This window comes from Diospyros lotus, chromosome 3, assembly GCF_014633365.1.
Source record: "Diospyros lotus cultivar Yz01 chromosome 3, ASM1463336v1, whole genome shotgun sequence".
Classification (NCBI taxonomy): domain Eukaryota; kingdom Viridiplantae; phylum Streptophyta; class Magnoliopsida; order Ericales; family Ebenaceae; genus Diospyros; species Diospyros lotus.
This window is the reverse complement of record NC_068340.1, coordinates 26,259,251-26,282,890: the sequence shown is the minus strand read 5'-3', so window position 1 is coordinate 26,282,890 and position 23,640 is coordinate 26,259,251. Positions and strand designations below refer to the sequence as shown.

At 36.8% G+C, this 23,640-nt stretch overlaps 1 protein-coding gene across 3 annotated transcripts in view; it reads right to left on the bottom strand.

Annotated features, from left to right (window-relative positions):
* LOC127796721 (ubiquitin C-terminal hydrolase 13-like) overlaps positions 1–23,640 on the bottom strand; it is a 58,209-nt gene that overhangs the window by 6,965 nt on the left and 27,604 nt on the right. For all 3 annotated transcript variants that reach the window (XM_052329037.1, XM_052329039.1, XM_052329038.1), the window contains exons 16-19: positions 9,007–9,129; positions 7,447–7,524; positions 7,274–7,362; positions 7,074–7,182 (exon numbers count right to left, since the gene is read on the bottom strand). In XM_052329037.1, coding sequence (XP_052184997.1) covers positions 7,074–7,182; positions 7,274–7,362; positions 7,447–7,524; positions 9,007–9,129 — 399 coding nt within the window. The remainder of the gene's footprint in view (positions 1–7,073; positions 7,183–7,273; positions 7,363–7,446; positions 7,525–9,006; positions 9,130–23,640) is intronic.

Genomic DNA, 23,640 nt, shown 5'->3' with positions numbered 1-23,640 from the left:
CTTAAAATGGAGCAGTCGAAGGAGAAGTTAAGAAGACAAGAAACGAATTCACTACCTACCTCCAATATAGAGTGGAAGAAGTATATCGGTTTTAGTAGAATTATCAAGGAGGATGACTACAACATCAAAGAGGATATTAGTGGTGAAAGGCATTATCCAAAGGGAATCTGGAAGGATCAAGTGGATAAGGCAGCAACAAAGGGAGATTCCAACAAACACGAGAGAAAGTGAGTTGCTGAATTGTTTGCAGGGAATCAAGAGGTTCTAACTGAAAATCCAGTCAATATTAAGGAAGAGAGTAGGAAGAGAGTGTCGGAACTAAAGTAAACTTGTTAAGGATAACGCAAGATCCTAAAGAAGAAAGGAGATTGGATAAAGAGATCTGTGCAGACCACATTTTGCAAGAGCAGGAAGTTGAAAATTTGGTTGAGGATCAGTCTACAAATCAGATTGGAGATGAGAATTGCTATGAGGTTGGCTTTCATGCCTCTGATAGTTCGGATAGGGGGATGGTTTCCTTAGATAATCTGGCTACAAATCATATTAGGGATGAAGGTTGGGATGGAAACCATGTTTCAGCTATTGAGGAACCTACGGAACCTGCGCATCCCTTCTTATGCAATCAGTATGATCATACAGAAAGGGAAATTGCTGAGAGGGACATTGGGACACCATTGGAGGAGAAAATTGCGAAGGATAAATCTGGGGTGTATGTAGGGGCGGAGCCAAGATTTTGATTCAGTGGGGGCGAATTTAAATACAAAAAATATAATTTCAAAAATAAGATAATAATAATAATATTAAAATACAAAAACTTTTTATAAGTTGGAATGAATCATCTTGATTTTTTACGTGGAAATGTATGATTTTGAGACGATTTTTTACGTGGAAATCGTCTTGATTTCTAATTGGGCTTTTAGTCCTAGTCTTTTTTGTTTACAAAATATTTTATGATTTGATTTTATGTGCTCACTAATCTTTTCTCAACACTAGCAAAGAATATTTTGTGAGTTCATCTTGGCATATTCAAACAAGTTTTGATTTGTTGAGTTTTTTCAGTCTTATTTTCTGTCTTAAGCTTGTTGCTAAAGATGGTAATAGGTTTTTCATTTATCTATTTACATATTTATTTTGATGAATTTTTAAATAAGTTTTATGTCTATATCTGAATTTTATATTTATTTTAATTTCTAATGGATAATTGAAATTTCTCAGTTGCATACTTATTTTAATAAATATTTAAACGACTCTTACGCTTATATCTTAATTTTTATATTTATTTTAATTTTAAATAGTAATTGGGACTCATCCCTAATCCATTGCCATCTTTGCCTATCATTAGGCTATCAACTGTGTCTATCTAGTCATCTTCAACATCTTGCTTAGAGAGGTAAATAATCTCTAATTAATTTTATTTACTTGCTTGTTTTAATTAACTCTGCCTGGGGATGTTAACCATTATCGGTCCCAAGCCTGGATAAAGGAGGAGGGTTGTGTTACATAGCCGACAACCAACGTAAAACCTAGTCGGATCCAAAACATGAACTCTAGATAAATTATGAAAAATAGTTGGGGCGTAACCCTTCATAGCGACGCGTTACATTTCCCACGTGTAGTGTCAAGTGAGCTAGGACCACTGCATTGGCGCCCGGATGTAGTGACAAATGAGCAAGGGTCCTTGCATTTACTTGGACGGATGTGGGTACAGAAGCTAGTCCAAAACCAAAATCAAATTCAAAGTCAAGGACAAGGCCAAAACCAAAATTATAGATAGGAACATTAATAGGCAAATCTATGGAAGTGGTAGATGTGATGATTAGGAGAAAGATTAATATTATGTGCCTTCAAGAGACGAGATGGATAGGGAAAAAAACAAAAACTTTATCAGAAACTGGATATAAAATATGGTACACAAGAAATGATCGAGTAAAAAATGGAACGGAGATTATTATGGATAAAAGCTTAGTAGATTAAGTAGTAGATGTAAAGAGAACAGGGGATAGGATTATTAAGTAGTAAAAAATGACTATGAATATCTTTAGTACATATGCACCATAAGCGGGATTAGGTGAGGAGATAAAAGCAAAATTCTGGGAGGGACTCATACAAATGATACCAAGAGGAGAGAGAGTGATTATAGGAGGTGGCTTAAATGGTCACGTGGGTAGAGATGGAAACAACTATAGAGAAGTACATGGAGGGTATGGATTTGGGGAAATTAATAATGAGGGTAAGTCTATTCTAGATTTTGCTATGGCATATGGGCTCATCATCACCAATACTAGGTTAAAAAAACGAAACGAACACTTAATCAAATACAAAAATGTCACATTAAGCACCCAAATAGATTACTTCCTCATGAGACAAGAGGATCAATTATGTTGTAGAGATTGTAAGGTGATACCAGGGGAGTGTTTGACTACTCAACATAGACTTTTGGTACTTGACGTCTAAGTAAGAAATTGGAAGAGAAAAAATCACATAAAACAAAATCCAAGAATTAGGTGGTGGGATTTAAAAGGGGAGAAACAACTAATCTTGAAAGAAAAATTAAAGGGTAGAAGGGAATGGAATGGAATGGAATGGAGAATGACAGGCAAACCAAATGTGGAGGGAAATGGCTATTGCCTTGAGAAGCACAACAAACGTAGTCCTTGGAAAGACAAATGGTAGAGCCTCAAACCTAAAGGAGTCTTAAAAGGGGAGAAACAACTAATCTTGAAAGAAAAATTAAAGGGTAGAAGGGAATGGAATGGAATGGACAATGACAGGCAAACCAAATGTGGAGGGAAATGGCTATTGCCTTGAGAAGCACAGCAAACGTAGTCCTTGGAAAGACAAATGGTAGAGCCTCAAACCTAAAGGAGTCTTGGTGGTGGAATGAAGAGATACAATTGAAAATTAGAAATAAGAAAACTTGCTATAAAGCTGTATATCAATGCACCAATGAAAAAAATCTAAAAAATTATAAAGAAGCAAAAAATGCAACAAAATAGCTGTTAGTGAAGCAAGGTCAAAAGCACATGAGAATCTATATAAACGATTTGATACAAAAAATGGGGAAATGGATATATATAAATTAGCTAAAGTAAGATAAAGAAACACAAGAGATCTAAACCAAGTGAAATGCATAAAAGACAAAAACCAAAATGTATTAGTGAATGAGGGAGCAATTAAGGAGAGATGGAAGGAGTATTTAACAAAATTATTCAATGATGGTGAGGACACAAGAGTTAGGTTGGGACATTTTAGTAACTCCGAAGGGAACGTGAGCTATACATTTTATCAACGCATAAGTTCAAATGAAATAAGACAAGCGTTAAAAAAGATGAAAAATCATAAAGCGATGAGACCGGATAATATACCAATAGAAGCATGGAAATGTATGGGAGAATAGGGTATCTCTTGGCTAACAAAATTATTTAACGTGATCCTTAAATCAGAAAAGATGCCAGATGAGTGGAGGAAAAGTGCTCTGGTTCCTATATACAAGAACAAAGAAAATGTTCAAAATTGTGAAAATTACAGAGGAATTAAGTTAATGAGCCATACCATGAAACTTTGGAGGAGAGTAATAGAGTAGAGGGTCAGAAAAGAAACAAATGTCTTGAAAAATCAGTTTGGTTTCATGCCTGGTAGATCAACAATGGAAGCTACATACCTATTGAGGCGCCTAATAGAAAGGTATTGGGATTAGCAGAAGGATTTGCATATAGTGTTTATAGATCTAGAAAAGGCCTATGATAGGATCCCTAGAGAAGTATTATTGAGGGTTTTAGAGAAGAAAGGAATTCGAATAGCCTATATACAAGCCCTTAAGGACATGTATCACGGTGCAGAGATAAGGGTCAGAATATGCGGAGGGGATACTAAACCATTTAAAATTACAATGGAACTGCACCAATGTTCTGCACTAAGTCTATACTTATTTGCTTTAGTAATGGATGAACTCACTAAACACATTCAGACAGAGGTGCCATGGTGTATGCTATTTGCAGATGACATAGTATTGGTGAATGAAACAAAAGAGGGAGTGAACACTAAGCTTGAGTTGTGGAGAAATCATTAAGAATTTAAGGGATTTAAACTAAGTAGAAGGAAAACAGAATATATGGAATGTAAATTTAGTAAGAATGTAAGAGTGAAGGATGTTATAATAAAATTGGAAGACCAAATCTTACAAAGAAAAGATCATTTTCGATATTTGGGATCAGTGATTCAAAAAGATGGAGAAATTCACAAGGATGTCACGCATAGAATTAAGGCAGGTTGGCTAAAATGGATAAATGCATTGGGGGTGTTATGTGATGGTAAAATCTCATTAAAACTGAAAGAAATATTCTATAGGACAGCTATAAGATCAATCTTGTTATATGACTTAGAATGTTGGGCAGTCAAATACCAGCATGAGCAAAAGACAAGCGTAGTAGAGATGAGGATGCTAAGATGGATGTGCGGCCATACAAGAAAAGATAAAATTAGAAATAAGGTTATTTATAATAAGGTAGGAGTAGTGCCAATAGAGGAGAAGATGAGAGAGACTAGACTAAGATGGTTTGATCATGTGAGAAGGAGACCAACAGACGCTCCTGTGAGGAGAGTTGATGAATTAGAACAATTAGTCAAAAGAAGAGATAGAAGCAGACCCAATGAGATTTTGAGAGAGACTAAAGTTTGATATGAAGTGTATGGCCTTAAATGAAGATATGACAAAAGACAGAAATACATGGAAGTCTAGAATTCATGTAGTCGACCCCACATAGTGGGATAAAGGCTGGATATGTTGTTGTTGTACTTGCTTGTTTTAATTAATTCTTAATATATCTTATATCTAAATCTTTATCTTTATACTTGCTTAAAGACTTGTTTATTGGAACTTTCTAAATCTTAGCAAAGCTAATTATCTTGCTAAGAGTAAGATCGGTCAAATTACTATTATGAGAAATCACATTCAAAATATTCACATTTTTAGAATATTAAACTAGCAAAGAGATTATAGAGAAAACTTTACAACAACGATATTAAAATATGATTAAGGTTTTGTTGGGTATTGTTTATGGTGGAGTTTAAGCTTATGGATGACTTTTAAAAGGCAGCTTATGAAAAATTATTTGAGTGTTTAGTTTATTAATATAAAATATTATTTTTTTTTAAATACTTAAAAACCAAAAAAAATTCTGCCCCAGTCAGGGCAACTACCCCTACTGGGCCTCATGTGGCTCTGCCCTTGGGTGTATGGCAGCGAGCATGAGATAGTTGGGAAGGATAAGAGGAAGACAACACCAATAGGAGGAAGTCTTACTGATCCTAAATGGTGTCACCGTGTTGTTGTCATTTTTGAAGATGATGAGAGGAGGGGAACATATGTGGTAACCCGTCAGATAGGTGAATTTTAGAATGAACATCATTTGAAGGCTTTAGGGTTGCAGGTTTTAGTTGCTACCTACGACAGGGAGCAACTAAATTCATTGAAGGCACTTGATATGGACATATTGACAGGTTTTGGCATCATAGTGGATCCTCAGACTATGTGTACCAACAATCTTAATTTGAAAGCAAACCCAAGGGAAATGGTTTGTTACTCATTGGAGGTAGATGCAGCCTTGACTGCAATGATCATCATTATTGTTCTAGTTGATGAGAACCTAAGAACGAAGAAGAAGCAACCTAGAAGGAGAATGAAAGAAAGGAGAGAAAACCAGATAGAGAAGGCTAGAATTGGATGAGGAGCCATGGCTATTTGCTACAAATTCTTGGGGACAAAAACTCTCTCAAGGAGAGGGGAATTGTCATGACCCAAGGATCTATAGAGCGGCAATTGGCCTATAATAGTTGTTAGGGGATATTTTAGCAATTAGTTAGAAGCACATGGGTGTGTTGTGCATGTTGTTAGGAGCCAGATATGCATACATAAGGCTACTGTAAACGGATGGGATTCTCATACTTGAATTGATAAATGAAACTCCTATTTTTCTCTCTAAAATTCTCTCCCAATCTCCCTCACGTATCTCTCTGCAACTTTCCCTCATTTTTCTCTAATTTCTTCCCTATTTTTTCCCAATTTCCCTCTCCAATCATTTTGTTCTTGGTTTTATTCAATTGGATCCTTCTAATTGCCAATCCAACCCTAGGCCAAACCCTAGGTCCATGACAAAGGTACAGGAGAAAAATGAGGAATTATTCGATGAATTGACAAAGGAAGCAAAGGCCATTGTCATAGCCCGGGTGCCTAGTCCAATATTTAAAGAACCGGCTAATATTTAGGAATGGAACCTTGAGAGGCCTGGTCTTGAGAATGGAGGGTCTAGACATATTGGTCCCTTGCTTTTGGCTTTGGAGAGGGCTGAGAAGTCCATAACTTGGGTTAAATCAGGCATCAAGATGATGACGACCATTCCAACAGGAAAATACTTCACTGCTGTTATGAATATGTTTGATCCCGAGCAATGTGACAGTCTTGCTGTCTTTTCAGCTGGAGCAAACCAGTTTCTGGTGCTGGTCCTAGCAAAGGAAGAGCAAGAGATTAGGAATGTAAAAGAAAAGAGGAAAAAGACTAGAAGGAGAAAGAAAGAAAGAAGAATAAAACTGATAGAGAAAACTAGGATTGGATGAATAACAACAGCTCAATGGTAATAAGTTTCTTGGGGACAAAAAACCTTTCAAGGAAGGGGAATTATCATGACCCAATGGGAATTAGAGGGGCAATACTGCAATTAGTTATAGTTGTTTGTTAAGAGATACTATTAATTCTGTTGAAGTGCACGTGGGTGCTGTTTCTAGAATCTACTTTCAGTTAAACAACCTATAAATAGGCTATAGTATGTAGAGAAGTGAATGGGAAATGATATATTGATTCAAATTTCTCTCCTTTCTCTCTCTCTCTCTCGTTCTCCCCTATTTTTCCTTTCCATTCTCTCTATTTCTACTCAAGTCTCTCCCTCCAATTCTACTCTCTCTCTCTCTTCCGAATTCTTCTCAATTTCCTTTCTAAACCCTAGCCCAACTCTAGGGTTATGACAATAAGGAGTCAGCAAAGTAGTGATATTTCAAATAAAATGTGATGGATGACAAACCTCATAAAGGTCAATCTCTTCATCAGGGGCATAGCCAGCCATTTCATTTAGATTTGTTAAAATTTCTGTTGGCTTACCCATAGCCTTTACAAAAAGCCTTCCAACATAACTGAAATAATAGAGAACATAAAGCATGAGTTAGTGATATATAATTCCATCACTGAAATGGGGAAAAAAATAGAATAAAGGAAAATAATTACCGTAGCTCTTCTTTCTCAGGATCATAAAGCTTGAAAAAAAGTAAAATATCATCTTTTGTCTTATCAGGTGGAGGAATAGGCCTTAAATCCTGAAAGATAAACCAAACAATTGATGATACCATACAAATTAAATTTAGAGCTATGCAAAGGCTAAATTTAAGCTCGACCATCACCAGTCCAAACTCCACTTCTAAAAATAACTTCAGTTCTGCATTGTGAACCTTATTGGATACCTCCCTCAACTGTCCAACCTACAAAGCAATTGAAGGCAGCTTGAGATTAATGATCAGTTAATTGGAATCGCTTAAAAGTCTAGTATTCTAGGCACATAATTAATGGATACTACCAGAACCAGGAAACAATCTTGATCTGCAGCAGAACTAATAAATCATGAATAATACCAATTCTTCTTAGGTTCATCTTCACATAAGCATAAAGCTTCAGAAACAAATGCCAAGATATGAGAAGAATGGCATTAAGGTACTAGTAATGATAATGAAGTTGACATATGGCACCTATAATTAGGAGGGAAAAGAATATATCGTCTGTTATTCAACCATGAAAAAGTTTTGTATTTCATCAAAGAACTTACAAATGTGTTTTTGATGAGCAATAAGAAGGCAAAAAAAGAAAAAGAAAAAGAAAAGCATCGAGGGAATACAACCAAGCAGAACAAGCCCCTCCAAGAATAACAGTACATCAAAGAATACACACCTAAGATGCATGGATATGCATACAGGACACAAGTCTCACAAGATAGACATAGTGACATGCTATTTAAAAATAAATAAATAAATAAATAAAATTGATACAACAAAGCACAGACATAAAAAAAAAAAATTACATAATTTTTTTATGTAAAAAAGAAATCCACAATCTGTGTTAGGAAAGAAGTGAAAATAAAAACCTTCGATATCCATTTTATATCACTCTACTTTAAGAATAAATTTAGAGCTTTGCAATCAAGATTCCTAAAACTGAAAAATCCAAGAGAAGATAGGACTAATAGAATAAATCTATGTTGAATTGATCTTATAATTGCTTTTTAAAGTATTACTTAAAACTTCTAATGTGGTTCTAATTTTTTTTATATACTCAACGTGCATATCAAGCTAGGCTAGGTTTAGACAAATGTTTGTCTTTGTCAAATAGGTGTGTGAGTGACATGAAGTGGCACCTTCTTGGAAGTGTCTGCATTCCTCGGATATGCACTCCCTATGCATCCAGTTATTGAAATGCATACTAGAGACACAATTTAAACAATACCAAAAGATGCATCCACTTCTGATCTACAGTGAATTGTTTAGTTAACAAAGAGAAAATCTGCCATTCCCCGCACTAATCGCTGTTACAGCTGCTCGTAAGAATTTTTTCCAGCTAGCAGCAGTAAGGAAAGATAGCATCCACAACAACAACAATCACAAGTTCTATTCCCACTAGGTGCAGTAAAAGATAGCATCCAAACATTAAATTAATTATGAGTCCAACAAATTTCTACACTCAATTATGCATAAAGCGTGATGTACTACAAATTGGCCCTAAGTGGATTTACTTTTTGGTCTTTTTAGCTAATTGAGATAAAATAGGTGGGGAGACTGCGCATTTGAAGCATAATAATAGCTTAAGAAATGGGCCTGCCAAACATATGGCAACTGGAATGTGACCATTTTGACTTAGAACTTCAAAGATTTAACAAGTATGTCCATAAATGTGAGAAAGAAGAAAATAATTACTGTTTGTGTTTCCTCTAGATGTGTCAAAGGTCGATTGGGTCGATATGTATGGTTTTGGCGCTTTGCCCATAGCCAAAACCGCTGAAATTGCACAGGTATGCCAAACTCTTTAGCAACCTCCTCCTGCATGCACCTTCATAATTAGCCACAATCAAAACAGAAAGTTTGTGTGTAGATAGATATATATTTCAACTCCAAATTGATAAATCAACACAAAGTTGTTAGCGCATTATCCAGCCCAGTAAAATCCTAAAAAAATAAAATTATGTTGATATACAAGGATAGTGCCAATTTAACAAAGCTATTAAATTTCAATGGTAACAGCTTTAGACAATCATGGTGCACAGAAAACTGATGCAAGGAACAGACTTACATATACAACTGACGCAAGGAACAGAATGGAATAATTTAAAAGATCATTAACCAGTCTGGGTCTTTACAAATGCTGAGTTATATGGACTGGTATAAAGCTAACTTGATTAGTTCACTAAGGAAGTTGCATGTTCCAAAGAGCAAGTTAGGTTGACATTTGTGCATATCAAATACCAAACAACTACCCCTTAATAGAAAATCATAAGTCATTCACATCTCAATTTAACCCCTTAATAGAAAATCATAAGTCATTCACATCTCAATTTAACTTGATTAGTTCACTAAGGAAGTTGCATGTTCCAAAGAGCAAGTTAGGTTGATATTTGTGCATATCAAATACCAAACAACTACCCCTTAATAGAAAATCACAAGTCATTCACATCTCAATTTAACCCCTGTATTCTTCATCCTTTGGACACCTGCACAACCCGTAACCACGTTGCCATATCTAAGATTTTGGCATATTGCCCAATAATGCAATATCCATCAGGTAGGACCAGGCCAGCAACAATGCAAATAGGGTATTCTAACATTTGATTAATTTGAACAGTCTGGGAAACATTATCATTCATGAAGTTCACACTTACCTTCTGATCAAACTAAGCAAGGTTAAAAATACGACCCCAGAGACACAAACTCAATGCAATTAAACCAGACAGGAAAATTGCCTCCAAAATGGAATGACAGACCAACCTAATAAAAAGCTAGAATCATGTAATCCAGATAAGGGTTCTAAAATTAACATAAGTGATATATATACATAGAACTAGACACAGATATAAATGAGAAAAAGAAAAACAAATAAAAAAGAACTATATTATATCCAAGAAGTTTGTGGCAGTGAGGACTGCTCTTATGGTTGTAACCTGTATCCATTGGCTTTTATACTTGGAATAAAACAGACAATCTTGTATCTTCTGGGTGTTCTTGGAAAAGGGCGATTTTGATATGTATATATTGGAAAAGCTTATACCCTAATTGGTTTCTCATTTCTTAGGAAACTATAAAGTAAACAAAATGATAATTGATGTCTCTTATTATAGCAACCCCCAAATATAGCATAATACACAACAATTTTCTTATTATAAATGGGTTTAGCATATTTTTGTAGACGCATTATATGATTTAATTAATTCAACAACTAATATAAGATAATATTTGAAAAAATCTTTAAATTTTAAGCATCTCTGAGTACATAAAAGTATCTAAAAAAAATTCTGATCACCATTTAGGCAATAATATGCATGTTGAGAATTGGAACTGCAAAGAAACTAAATGCGATAATGACAAATCTCCAAATAATTGTATCATACTGTTGGTTCTCGAAGGATTATCAAGGAGCTGGTCAAAGAAATCAGTTTTAGAAGTTTCCAAATCTGGAATAGGATACTTTCCTAATTCAAATTTAGGAAACTTTCCTAAGAATGTATATATGTATTTTTTCCTTTCTTGTATGATGTAGTTTTCCCTATGTTGTATCTTTTCTCCTCTATAAGAGGACATGATCATGTACATACATATATGAGCAAGAATTATTCAGTTTCTACATGGTATCAAAGCCACCAATACCTTTCTGTTCCTCCTAAAACCCTAGTGTGTCTTCATTGCACATTCTTGCTCTTCCTCTTTGTTTAGCCAATTATTCTGGTGAACATGTCTGAAATTTCTAAAGTTGCTCCTTCCATGACAACTAGAGAATCAACTCCAATTGATTAGCCAACCAAAGCCGAGGAGCTACCTGGAATGCATCATTCCTACCGCCTAGAAGGTAGGAACTACTTGCAATGGGCCCAGCTCGTGAGGACCTTTCTCAAAGGCTGAGGGAAGATTGGCCACTTAACTGCACCCCCTCCAAAAGTCTCTGATTCCACTTTCATAGCATGGGATATTGAAGACTCCCTGATTATGTCCTAACTATGGAGTGCTATGCAACTTGAGGTAAGTGAAAATTATATGTTTTTAGCTTCAGTAAAGGAGATTTGGGAGACAGTGAAGCAAACATATTCTAAGGTCCTAGATGCCTTAGTAATCTTTGGGATTAAGACTAAGATTGGTAAGCACTAGACAAGGGACTTTGATTGTAACAGAATACTATAATAGGATAAATGGCTTGTCACTTGTGGCTAGAACTCGATCATTATTAAGATATCAAAATGGTGTGTAGTGAGGATGCTGCCACCCTCAATCGAATACTTGAGCGAGATAGAATTGTAGAGTTTCTAGCAGACCTTAACCTGGAATATGATCAGGTGAGACTTCAAATTCTTGGTAGAGAGAGATTGCCTTCTCTTAATGAAGTATTTGCAATTGTTAGAGTGAAGAAAACCAAAGGGTAGCCATGCTTAGTGAGCATAGTTCAGAAGGTTCAACTATGGCATCCAATAAAGGAGAGGGGGCAAGACTTAGAACTGGGAAATCAAAAGTTCAAACAAAGAATTCACGTCGTGAGGGGTTGTGGTGCACTTACTGTAAGAAACCTAGGCACACTCGAGATACATGCTTCAAACTCCACGAGAAGGAAGTTGTTCTAAGCACGATGGGGGGTTTCAAGAATCTAACTCCAAAGAACTAGGCCTATCTCTTGAACGAGGAGTAGTAGGACGGAGGATCCATTGATAAGACAGAATCCATTGGATTTGATCTTAATCAGTTGAATGCAAAAAAAATCAACATACTCAAAAACTTCCCAAGAACAATCTAGGATGGGGTTTGCTCTCTTGCTCAACAAGGTACTTGCCAACATTATGTATCTTTTTCTCCCTCAAAAACTGATAGGAATAACATATGGATCCTAGATTCAGGAGCCACTGATCATATGACTCTTGACTTGCATGTTTTTGAGACATATAAGCCTCTTGAAACCTCTAAACAGATAACCATATCCAATGGAACCTCGTTTCCCATCACAAGATAGGGCAAGGTCAACCTTAGCCCCATCCTTCCTATTAAACAAGTACTTCATGTACCTAACTTGTCTACCAATCTTGTTTTTGTTCATCACCTCACTAAGGATTCGAATTGTCGTGCTATTTTCCCCCTCATATGTGTGAATTTTAGGCCATGGACACGAGGAAGATGATCGGTGTAGTTGAGGAATAGAATGGGCTATATTACTTGAAGAGGGAGAGTGGTTATCCTAAAGGGAGTAAGCTAAAAGTTGCTTGTTCATCCTAGTCCACCTCAAATCTTGCCAACATTTGGCTGCATCATTATAGGCTTGACCACCCTCATTTTGTGCTGTTAAAAAACATGTTTCTTACCTTGTTTAGAACTCTATATCCTAGTAATTTTCAATGTGATGTGTGTGTAATTTCTAAGCATCATTGTGTGTCCTATCCAATCAGCAATAAAATGTCTTCTTGTTAAAAGTTGTCTCGAGTATAAGATAATAAGATTAGTGAAAGCAGTGCATTTTGAGGGCCAATCAAGAATTAAATAGAAATTTATATCCCAATCTGTAATTAGTGATAGTTAGGGGGTTAAACTATAAATATCTAATAGTTTTCAATGGGATGTCAGCCTTCTGTTATAAATAGAAGGCATAAGGAGTCATTTATGGGTATGAAATTATGTCGAGTGCATGTATTCTCTGAGAGGAAAGGCTAGATGATTGATAGCACTTCGCAATCTTGGGAGAGAATTGTATGAGTGTACTTGGAAAAGGAGAGACTACTGTACTAATTGATTTCTGATTGCTCTCGAGGTGATCTCAAGGCTGGATATAAGGTTGCTTTCAAACAATTCGAACCAGGATAAACTGTTGTCTCGTGTTTGTGGTTTGAATGTTTTATTTCTGTTTTCATTCTTTTAATTTTGTTCTTACAATTTCGGTTTCTTATTTCTATTGTTTTAGATTGATTTCAGGTGAGGAGTTGAGAGAATTGGCACTTGTAAACATTGTTTGAGTTGTCAAAAGAGCTCTTAATCATAACACTTCTAGACTATTTTCCTTAGTTCACTCTGATGTTTGGAGACCATCTAAGATACCTAATTGTTCAGGGGCTAGGTGGTTTATTTTCTTTATAGATGATTGTACTCAAATGTGTTGGTGTATGTGGATGACATAGTGGTTACTGGGAATGATGAAGAAGTAAAGCAGAGTCTCAAGGAAAATTTGGCTAGTGAATTAGAGATTAAAGACCTTGGTGCCCTCAAATATTTTCTGGGAACATAAGTAACTTACTCCAAGGCTGGAATTTTCCTATCCCAATGTAAGAATGTATTGGATTTGTTGGCTAAAATAGGGTTGATAGGAGGAAAAGGAACCAGCATACCTATGGAGCCTAACCACAAATTGTAGGAAAACCCTAGCAGTCAACCATTGAATAAGGTACAAGCGATTAGTTGGCTGGTTAATATACCTCTCTCATACTAGGTCTGACATTGTTTTTGCTGTCAACCTAGTAAGTTAGTTCATGCACAGTCCAACTGAGAGCATATGCAGGCAGTAAGAAGGATTTTGAGCTGTCTAAAGGCTACACCATGCAAGGGTATCTTGTTTAAAACAGGGTCTGATTTGGATATTAAAGGTTTCACGGATGCAGACTATAGGGGGGTCTTTCACTGATAAGAGATCTACAACCGGGTATTGTGTGTTCTTAGGTAGAATTCTTATGTCTTGGAGGAGTAAGAAGCAAAGCATTATGGCAAGGTCTAGTACAGAGGCAGAATTTAGGGCTATGACCCTTGGTCTATGCCAGTTGTTATGGCTACGGATTGTCCTAGAGGATTTGAAGATCAAGATTCAAGGTCCTATTGAGTTGTTTTGTGATAATCAGTAAGCTATTAGTATTGTTAATAATCCTATTCAACATGATAGGACAAAACATATAGAAATAGACCAACACTTCATAAAGGAGAAGCAGGTTCAATTCACATTCCCTATGTTCCATCAGAAAATCAAGTGGCTGACATGTTAACCAAATGGCTGGCTGCTAAGAGATTTGAAGACTTCAAGTTGCGAATGATACATTCACCTAAGGGGAGTGTTGGTTCTTGAAGAATTATCAAGGAGGAGCTATACGCTGGTCAGAGAAATCAGTTTTAGAAGCTTCCAAATCTGGAATAGGATACTTTCCTAATTTAGGCTTAGGAAACGTTCCTAAGAATGTGTATATGTATTTTTTCCTTTCTTGTACGATGTAGTTTTCCTTATGTTGTATCTTTTCTCCTCTATAAGAGGACATGATCGTGTACATACATATATGAGTAAGAATTATTCAGTTTCTACACATACTAAAGAAGCATGGACACAAACATGGAACTATATGGATTCATATGCACTAAGGACACGACAACAAATAAATATCTTAGATTTATGTGATAATAAAATAGTATTAATTCTTTTGGATAGCAAAGAAATTCTTCTCTACAAAATGAAGCATAATTCACTCTAGATTCAATTTTATAAAGATATTACAGTACTCAACATTTACAAACAATTTAAAGTTATAAACAATTGGGCTACAATTTAACAAAAAGAAAAGCAAAAGGATTAGTATACATATATCAACTATTTTATGCTAATTCTTTTGTTGTCTTCACCAACATTAGACAATATAACCTAAAAGTGTCTCACATACTCTACCCAACAGAAACATGGGCAAAAAAAGCTGGGAGGAATTTCAAATGCCTACGATTTGATATTTTGCTTAACTGAGCCCTTTATATAACTAGTAGCTCTAACAACTCTAATAAATTGACTTTGCATGGTGTAAGAAGCTGAAAGCAACATTGTTTTGCAGGTGCAGGTTTCTTCTCATGTATTGAAAGGTGCACCACATGGTGCTGCAGTTTACCCCCCATCCCCTTTTCATGGAACTTCCATGAGAAGGAATTTGACTTCCATGGATGGACTCCTTGAAAACATTGGTATAAATGTGACTAAATGGAGCAGCACGGGAGATCCATACCCCATAATAAAAGTTAAAAGCAAAATGTTGCAAGGATTTATAGGGAATGTTGAAAGGAATACTTAAGAGGAGAAAAGATCATTATTATTAGAGATGGCTTGACTGGCCATGAGGCCAAAAAATTAAATGATTATAGAGTAGAGTTCATGCTTTGTAAGAAAATATGAGGGAAAAGCTACTTGGATTTTGTCACGGCATATGATCTCACCACAAGTAATATCATTAAACATGATGAACATTTGATTACATATAAAAATGACTTATCAATTACCCAAATAGAATTGTTTCCCATGAAAAATAATGAGTATCACTTATGTTTCAAGGATTGTAAATTTCTAATGGGTGAGTGTCTACCCACTCAATATAGGTTTATGATTCTTGAGTGTTGAGTTATATGGTTATAGTCTAGGGTTAATCCTATGTTAGAGCCCATGGGCCATGACCCATTGTATTTGTATATATATATATATATAGGTGTATAGTTTATGAATTTAATTAAGTGGTATATACATATTAAAAGTTAGGGTTTCTTTCCTAAGTTTCACATGGTATAAGAGTCATACAAACCCTAGCTTTTAATACAAACCCTAGTAGCCACCATACAAACCCTAGCCGTTGCCGCCGCCCACATCACCGACGACCACCGTCGGTCATGTCGCCACCGACCGCCGCAGCCTACCGTGCCACTGCTGTCGTTGCCCACTGCGTTTCCACCACTTGCGCTACTAGTCGGCAACGGGTCTTCACCGTTCGGCCATCGATCACGCACACCACCACTGCCGTTGCATTCGCCGGCCTCCGATCTGTTGACCCCCAAAGGAACGTCGCCGTTGCCGCCTCTCTCGCACTGTTCACGGAGCCTTTTTTGCTCCGATCTCTCTCACCAGTGCTTCAATTGCAATGCCGTCTTCACCATTGGACTCGCCTCCTTCAGTTCATCCTAGCCCCGGTGGTTTCGTCGCCATCCGCCGCCGCTGGTCACCGGCTTCCGCCATCTGTCGTCGCTCCAATGTGCCTCCACACTTCATTCTCTGTGCTGGATCATCCAGTCTTTATTTTTTAGCTTATTTAACCCTTTTGTTTCAGATCTGTTGATCTTGTAGGGCTCCTTCGTGTCCAACATGGCCGGTACAAGAAAATCTGGCTCCTTCTCTAGTATTTTGTCTCCCTCTCCAACCATTGCTACTGAGAAGTTGATGGGTAGCTCCAATTATATCTCTTGGTCCAAGGCGGTTGAACTATGGTGTATGGGTCAAGATTTACAGGATCATCTGACTACCAAGGTTGAGAATGTGACCACAAATAAACCTGAATGACAGAGAGTTGATGCTCTGTTATGCAGTCTCCTATGGCAGTCAATTGATCATTCTCTTCATCCGATCTATACTAACTATACCACGTGCTGTGAATTGTGGGCTTAGGCCAAGGCGTTATGCACTAATGACATTCAACGCATGTATTCAGTGGTATCTAATCTACTCAGTTTACGATAACAAGGTTTGACTCTACCTGATTTTCTTGGTCAGATGACCTCTATTAAAGCTGAATTTAACTCCTTGTTACCTGCTAGTAAGACTGCTGCAGAGGATCTAGCTCAACAGGATAAGTTCTTCATAGTGTGTACTCTTGCTGCCATTGGTCTTGAGCTTGCTCCTGTTCGTGATCAGATTCTTGCTAGTCCTACTGCACCTACTATGGATGAAGTGTATTCTCGTCTTCTTCGGGTTTCATCTGTTCCTACAGTGCTTCCCTCTTCTGCAGGTGATCATTCAGTCATGGCCTCATAGGTTCAGAGTAGTGGCGAACAGAGAGGAGATCGTGGTAATCGGGGCAAACGCCGCAAGTGTAACTAATGTCACAAGTGGGGGCATACTAAGGAACAGTGTTATAAGTTGCATGGCCGCCCTCCTCGTGTTAATGTTGCTCATGCTGATGGTTCTCGATCTGAGTCATTTGATGGTCATCCACCGCAATCTGTCCTTCTCACTAGGGCTAACTATGATGAGTATCTCAAGTATAAGACGTCACAACAAACTTCATCCATAGTGGCTTTTGTCACCCACTTTGGTGATTCTACTGCCTGTCTCGCTCAGTCATCCTCTTTGGGACTATGGGTCCTGGACTCAGGTGCTTCTAACCATATCTCTGGTAATCCCCATTTGTTCTCTCATTTTACTAACTCTATTTATTTACCTTCGGTAACATTAGCCAATGGGTCCAAAGCAGTTGTTAAAGCTGTTGGCACTGTCAAACCCTTACCTTTTCTACCTTTAGATTCTGTTCTTTATCTTCCTCATTGTCCCTTTACTCTTGTCTTTGTTAGTAAACTTATGCGTGCCTTAAATTGTTCTATCACCTTTGATGATCATTCTATTACTATCCAGGATTGCGGTACGGGACAAATGATTGGCGTTGGATGTGAGTCACAGGGTCTCTATCATCTCAACCTTCCTGCATCGCCTGTTGCTTGCTCGATGACTGAGTCTCCTGCTCTTCTCCACAATCGTTTGGGACATCCTAGTTTGGCTAAGTTTTAGAAGATGGTCCCCAGTTTATCTAGTTTGTCGTTTTTTCATTGTGAGTCTTGTCAACTTGAAAAACAGTCTCGCACTTCTTTTCCAAACCGTGTCAATAATCGGGCTGTGTCCTCGTTTGCTTTAGTTCATTCCGATGTCTGGGGTCCTAGTCATGTCGTGTCTGTTCTGAGTTATTCTCAATTTTTGAATTCTTTTGTGCTAAAATCAAAACGCAATTTCATACCTCTGTCCAAGTATTACGCAGTGACAATTCCCTTGAGTATTTTTTTATTCCCTTTACTACCTTTATGTCTTCTCAGGGGATTTTGCATTAGTCGTCTTGTGCATATACACCACAGCAGAATAAGGTTGCTGAGCGTAAAAACAGACATTTGATTGAAACTGCTCGCACTCTTCTTATACATCATCATGTCCTTTTTCGCTTTTGGGCTAAAGCTGTCCTTGCTGCTTGCTATCTCATTAACAGGATGCCCTCCTTGGTTCTTCAGCACCAGATTCTTCACTCTCTCTTGTTTTCTGATCAACCATTATATATTCTTCCTCCTCGTGTCTTTGGTTGCACCTGCTTTGTCCATAACCTATCTCCTAGTTAAGATAAATTGTTTGCTCAGTCCATCAAGTGCATTTTTCTTGGTTACTCTTGCCTTCAGAAGGGTTATCGGTGTTATTCTCTTGACACCCGCCGCTATTTTCTTTCGGCGGATGTTACCTTCTTTGAGTCGTCTCTTTTCTACTCTTCACCTCATTCCGAGTGTCAACCCATTTCTGAAGCAATCCCTCTTCCCGCGAGTCCTCTTGCTCCTATTCTCCCTGTTCCTTCTTCTACCCCTGCAGGTTTATCATCAGCGTCATCAACCTCGGTCTCTTCTCGGTGGAGATGTTGTTCCTGCGCCTTCTCCCGTATCTCCTACTACTTCAGCGACTCTTGCTACCTCACATCCTGCTCTAGTCTCTCCACCTACTGTGGTACTGCCTTCTGAGGATTTGCTTCCTATTGCCTTTCGGAAAGGTACTCGTTCTTCTTGCAATCCTCACCCCATTTATAATTTTCTTAGCTATCACCGTCTCTCGTCTCCTTTTTGTGCTTTTGTGTCTTCCTTATCCTCTGTTTCAATACCTAAGACTGTTAGTGAGGGACTTTCCGATCCGGGGTAGCGACAAGCAATGGTGGATGAGATGACTGCTTTGCATTCCAATGGTGCTTGGGATTTGGTTCCTTTACCCCCAGGGAAATCTCTTGTCGGCTATCGGTGGACCTATACTATCAAGGTGGGTCCTGATGGGTAGGTAGATCACCTTAAGGCTCGTTTGGTTGCCAAAGGGTATACTCAAGTTTCTAGTCTTGACTATAGTGACACTTTTTCCCCCGTTGCTAAGATGTCCTCTGTGCGTTTGTTTCTCTCTATAGCAGCTATGCGACACTGGCCATTGTCTTACCTGGACATTAAGAATGCCTTCTTACATGGTGAGCTTCAGGAGGAGATTTATATGGAGCAACCTCCTGGGTTTGTTGCTCAGGGGGAATCTGGGCAGTTTTGTAAACTCTGTCGCTCACTATATGGGTTGAAACAGTCTCCTCGAGCCTGGTTTTGTCGTTTCAGTGTTGTCATTCAAGACTTTGGTATGACTTGTAATGAGTCTAATCATTCGATTTTTTATAAACACACATCACAAGGGAGGTGTATATACTTGGTTGTTTATGTGGATGATATTGTTATTACAGGTGATGATCAGGATGATATTATTCAATTTAAGAAACATCTTTTCCATCATTTTCAGACTAAGGATTTGGGGTTACTTAAATACTTTCTTGGCATAGAAATTGCTTAGTCCAATTCTGGTATTGTTATCTCTCAACGAAAGTATGTGTTAGACATTTTGGAAGAAACTGGGATGCTTGATTGTAAACTTATAGATTCTCCTATGGACCCTAATGTAAAGCTCTTACCAGGATAGGGAGAGCCTCTTGTTGATCCTGGAAGATACCGCAGGCTAGTTGGAAAACTTAATTATCTCACTATCACTCGCCCAGATATTTCTTTCTCAATCAGCGTTGTCAGTAAGTTTTTACAGTCTCCTTGCGATAGCCATTGGGATGCGGTAGTCCGAATTCTTAGGTATATTAAAAGAGCTTCAGGTAGAGGACTATTGTATGAGGACAGGTCATACTCAAGTAGTCGGATATTCTGATGCTAATTGGATAGGTTCTCCTTCTGATAGACGGTCTACTTTAGGATATTGTGTTCTAGTTGGAGGAAACCTAGTATTTTGGAAAAATAAGAAACAAGAGGTTGTTGCTAGGTCGAGTGCAGAAACAGAATATCGTGCTATGGCTTTGGCAACGTGTGAATTTATCTGGTTAAAACAATTGCTACAAGAGCTCAAGTTTGGGGAGATATCACAGATGAGATTAATTTGCGACAATCAAGCTGCATTACATATTGCTTCCAATCCAGTCTTTCATGAGATGACCAAACATATCGAGATAGATTGTCGCTTCATTCGAGAGAAGATTTTATCTGGCTGTATTACCACAGATTTTGTCAATTCCAATGACCAGTTAGCAGAGGTCTTCACTAAATCTCTCAGGAGTCCTCGAATTGAGTATATTCGTAGCAAGCTTGGTGCATATGATATATATGCTCCAGCTTGAGGGGGAGTGATGAGTTATATGGTTATAGTCTAGGGTTAATCCTATGTTAGAGCCTATGGCCCATGGCCCATTGTATTTGTATATATATATATAAGTGTATAGTCTATGAATTTAATTAAGTGGTATATACATATTAAAAGTTAGGGTTTCCTTCCTAAGTTTCACAAGTTTCATATCAGAAAATGGAGGAAAGATGATAAAAGAAGAGCCTCATAATCAAATGGTGAGATTTAGCAAGCAAAAAACAAGTTATTTTCAAAGAAAAATTGAGTGGTGGAAGAGATTTAGTTGTAGAATGTGAGGCTAAAATTGTTGTCGAAATTTAGAACACAACAAATACTGTTCTATGAGATATACAAGCAAAAACCCAAAATCAAAAGGAGTGACGGTGGTAGAGTGAGGTATGAGAAAAATTAACACCAAGAGAGCTTTGTTATGACTTTGCATGCATGCTGTCACCACCACCACCACCACCACCACAAACCTTAATCCCATTAGCTGGAATCATGAATTATAGCTCTCCAATGGTCTCCACCCATGGCCAAATCTTCTATAAAGCTATTATATTCCATTTCTTGTCTAAGGGTTTCCCACCAAATTTCTTTGCATACATGACAGACTGCAAAATAAGGTCAAAAGCTTATGAAAATTTGTGCCAAGAACTTGACACAAAAGATGAGAAAAGAGATATAGAGAAGCTGACTAAAGTAAGAAAAAGAAAAATAAGGGATTTGAGCCAAGTGAAGGGCATTCAAAATAAATGCCAAAAAATGCAAGTAAATGAGAATGTAATCAAGGAAAAAAGGAAGAAATATTTTTCCAAGCCATTTAATAAATGTGGAAAAACAAATATTACATTAGAATATCTAGGTAATATCGAAAAAAGAAATGAGCTATATTTTCTCCAAATGTATTTGCCTAAAAGAAGTAAAACAAGTCATAAAAAAATGAATAATAATAAAGCAATCGTACAGAACAATCCTAATATTAGTATGGAAGTGCCTGGTAGAAGAAACCATTTTATGGTAAAAAAACTATTTAACATAATCATTAATGCCCAAAAGCTATTTAATGTAAAGATTAAGAAAAAATACATCATCCCCGAAAATCAATTTGGTTTCATGCCCAATAAGTCAATAACAAAAGCTATCTACTTCATAAAGGTTACTAAAAACGTGTCACAAAATAGAATCGAGTTCTACAACTAGTGGAAGAGATACTGCAACTTTTTATTATTGGACTACATCAAGGATCCACATCATGTCCTCTCCTTACTTTATGGCTTAACTTATTAAGCACGTCCAACAAGAAGTGCTTTGCTATATGTTAGATGACATTATCTTGGTGGATAAGACCAAAAAAAGGTGTAAATACTAAGCTTGAGTTAGTGGAGGAATAACTTAGAATTCAAGGGGCTGTTATAGTGGAAAATGATTTTCAGTTCTTTATCTCCAATTTTTTTTTATAAAATCTCTAGTTTTCATTTTTCCATAGAAAATTTGAAAAATTTCCAATCTAAAAAAATTGGAAAATATGTTCAAAAAAAGGAGAGATGTTTAATTTCTTGGGTGTAACTTGTGTTAAAGAAGAAAATGGAGCTGATATGGGGAAAATTTTTAAAAAAACGCATTTTCAAATACCCAAATTAATAAGGAAAACTCAGAAAACTCATTTTGGGAGTTTTCCAAGTTCAGTGCAACTTTGGAAAACCCTGTTTTCCAAATCTCCATTTTCCATTTGAAATTTTTTTGTATTTGAACAAGTTTTCTAATTTTCCACTTTCTGTGGAATAATTGTCTAGAAACTTAGGGTTGTTTTCCACAACTAAATAGGCTCCAAATGTTTCAAAATCCAGTGGGTTTGGAATCAAGTACATAAAATGTAAACTTAGAAAAAATATAAATGAGGATGATTTGTGTAAGACTCGAAGATCCAAGTCATTATAAGAAAATACCAATTCAAATATCTCAAATCAATTGTTTAAAAAAACAAAACGATTATTGAGAATGTTACTAATAAAATCAAGATAAGTTGGTTAAAGTGGAGAAGCACTTATAACATTTTATGCAATCATAAAATCCCTTTAACCTTGAAAGCAAAGTTCTATCAAATGGCTGTAAGAGTAACAATGCCATATGACATGGAATGTTAGGCAGCCAAACACTAACATATACAAATATGAGCATAGCTAAGTTGAGGATATTATAGTGGATGTATGTCATACAAAAAAAAAAAAAAAGATTGAATTAAAAATAAAATTATCAAAAAGAAAGTTAAAATGGCACAAAGAAAAATCGTTTCAACATGTAAAAGAAGGCCAATAGATCATAAGTCAGGAGAGTGAACGAAATACATAAAAAAATAAAGTATGTAACCCAAAAAAAAAAAGGCATAAGGAAAGCATAGAAAACTTGATTAAAAAAAATCTCCTAGACATGGCATAGAATATAATAGTCTTGTAGAAGATATGGTCATGAATAGAGAGAATAGGAGAACCTGGATCTGTGCATAAGAAAGTTAGAATGGCACAAAGATAAAATCATTTCAACTAGTGAAAGAAGACCAATAGATCATATGTTAGAAGAGTGGATGGAATAAAAAAAGTATACAACCAAAAAAAGGGCATAAGAAAACCATAAAAAACTTGATAAAAAGACCTCCTAGAGATGGCAAAGAATATAATAGTCTTGTAGAAGATATGGTCATGGATAGAGATAATAGGAGAGCTTGGATCTGTGCATGTTTGTCTAACATGCCACAGTATGTTCTGATGCACTACTTGCAGCCCAACTAGGATAACTTGGTTGAAGCTGAGTCAACTGAAATTAGAATTTAGGAAATCCTTAGTCTTGGTGCATGTGTGGGTGTGTTTTCTTCTCATTGGCCTGGTAAAGAAGATGCTTAGGTTAGAACCAAAATGCTTTGCCTCCTAAGAAACTGTAGATGAAAAAAAAATCTCAGCATTTAAGTCTCAAAATCTTTTTGATTTTAGGCTATGTACAGTTAGGATTACAGCTAGGAGGATTTACAGCTTCTTTGATTTTATTTGCTTCCTTTTCTAATTGATTGATGATTCTTAGGAGATCACAGTCAGTTAGGGATGTGATTTGGAATCTCCTCGTATGTATATATATAGTCCTGCCATGTACAGTCAATTTAC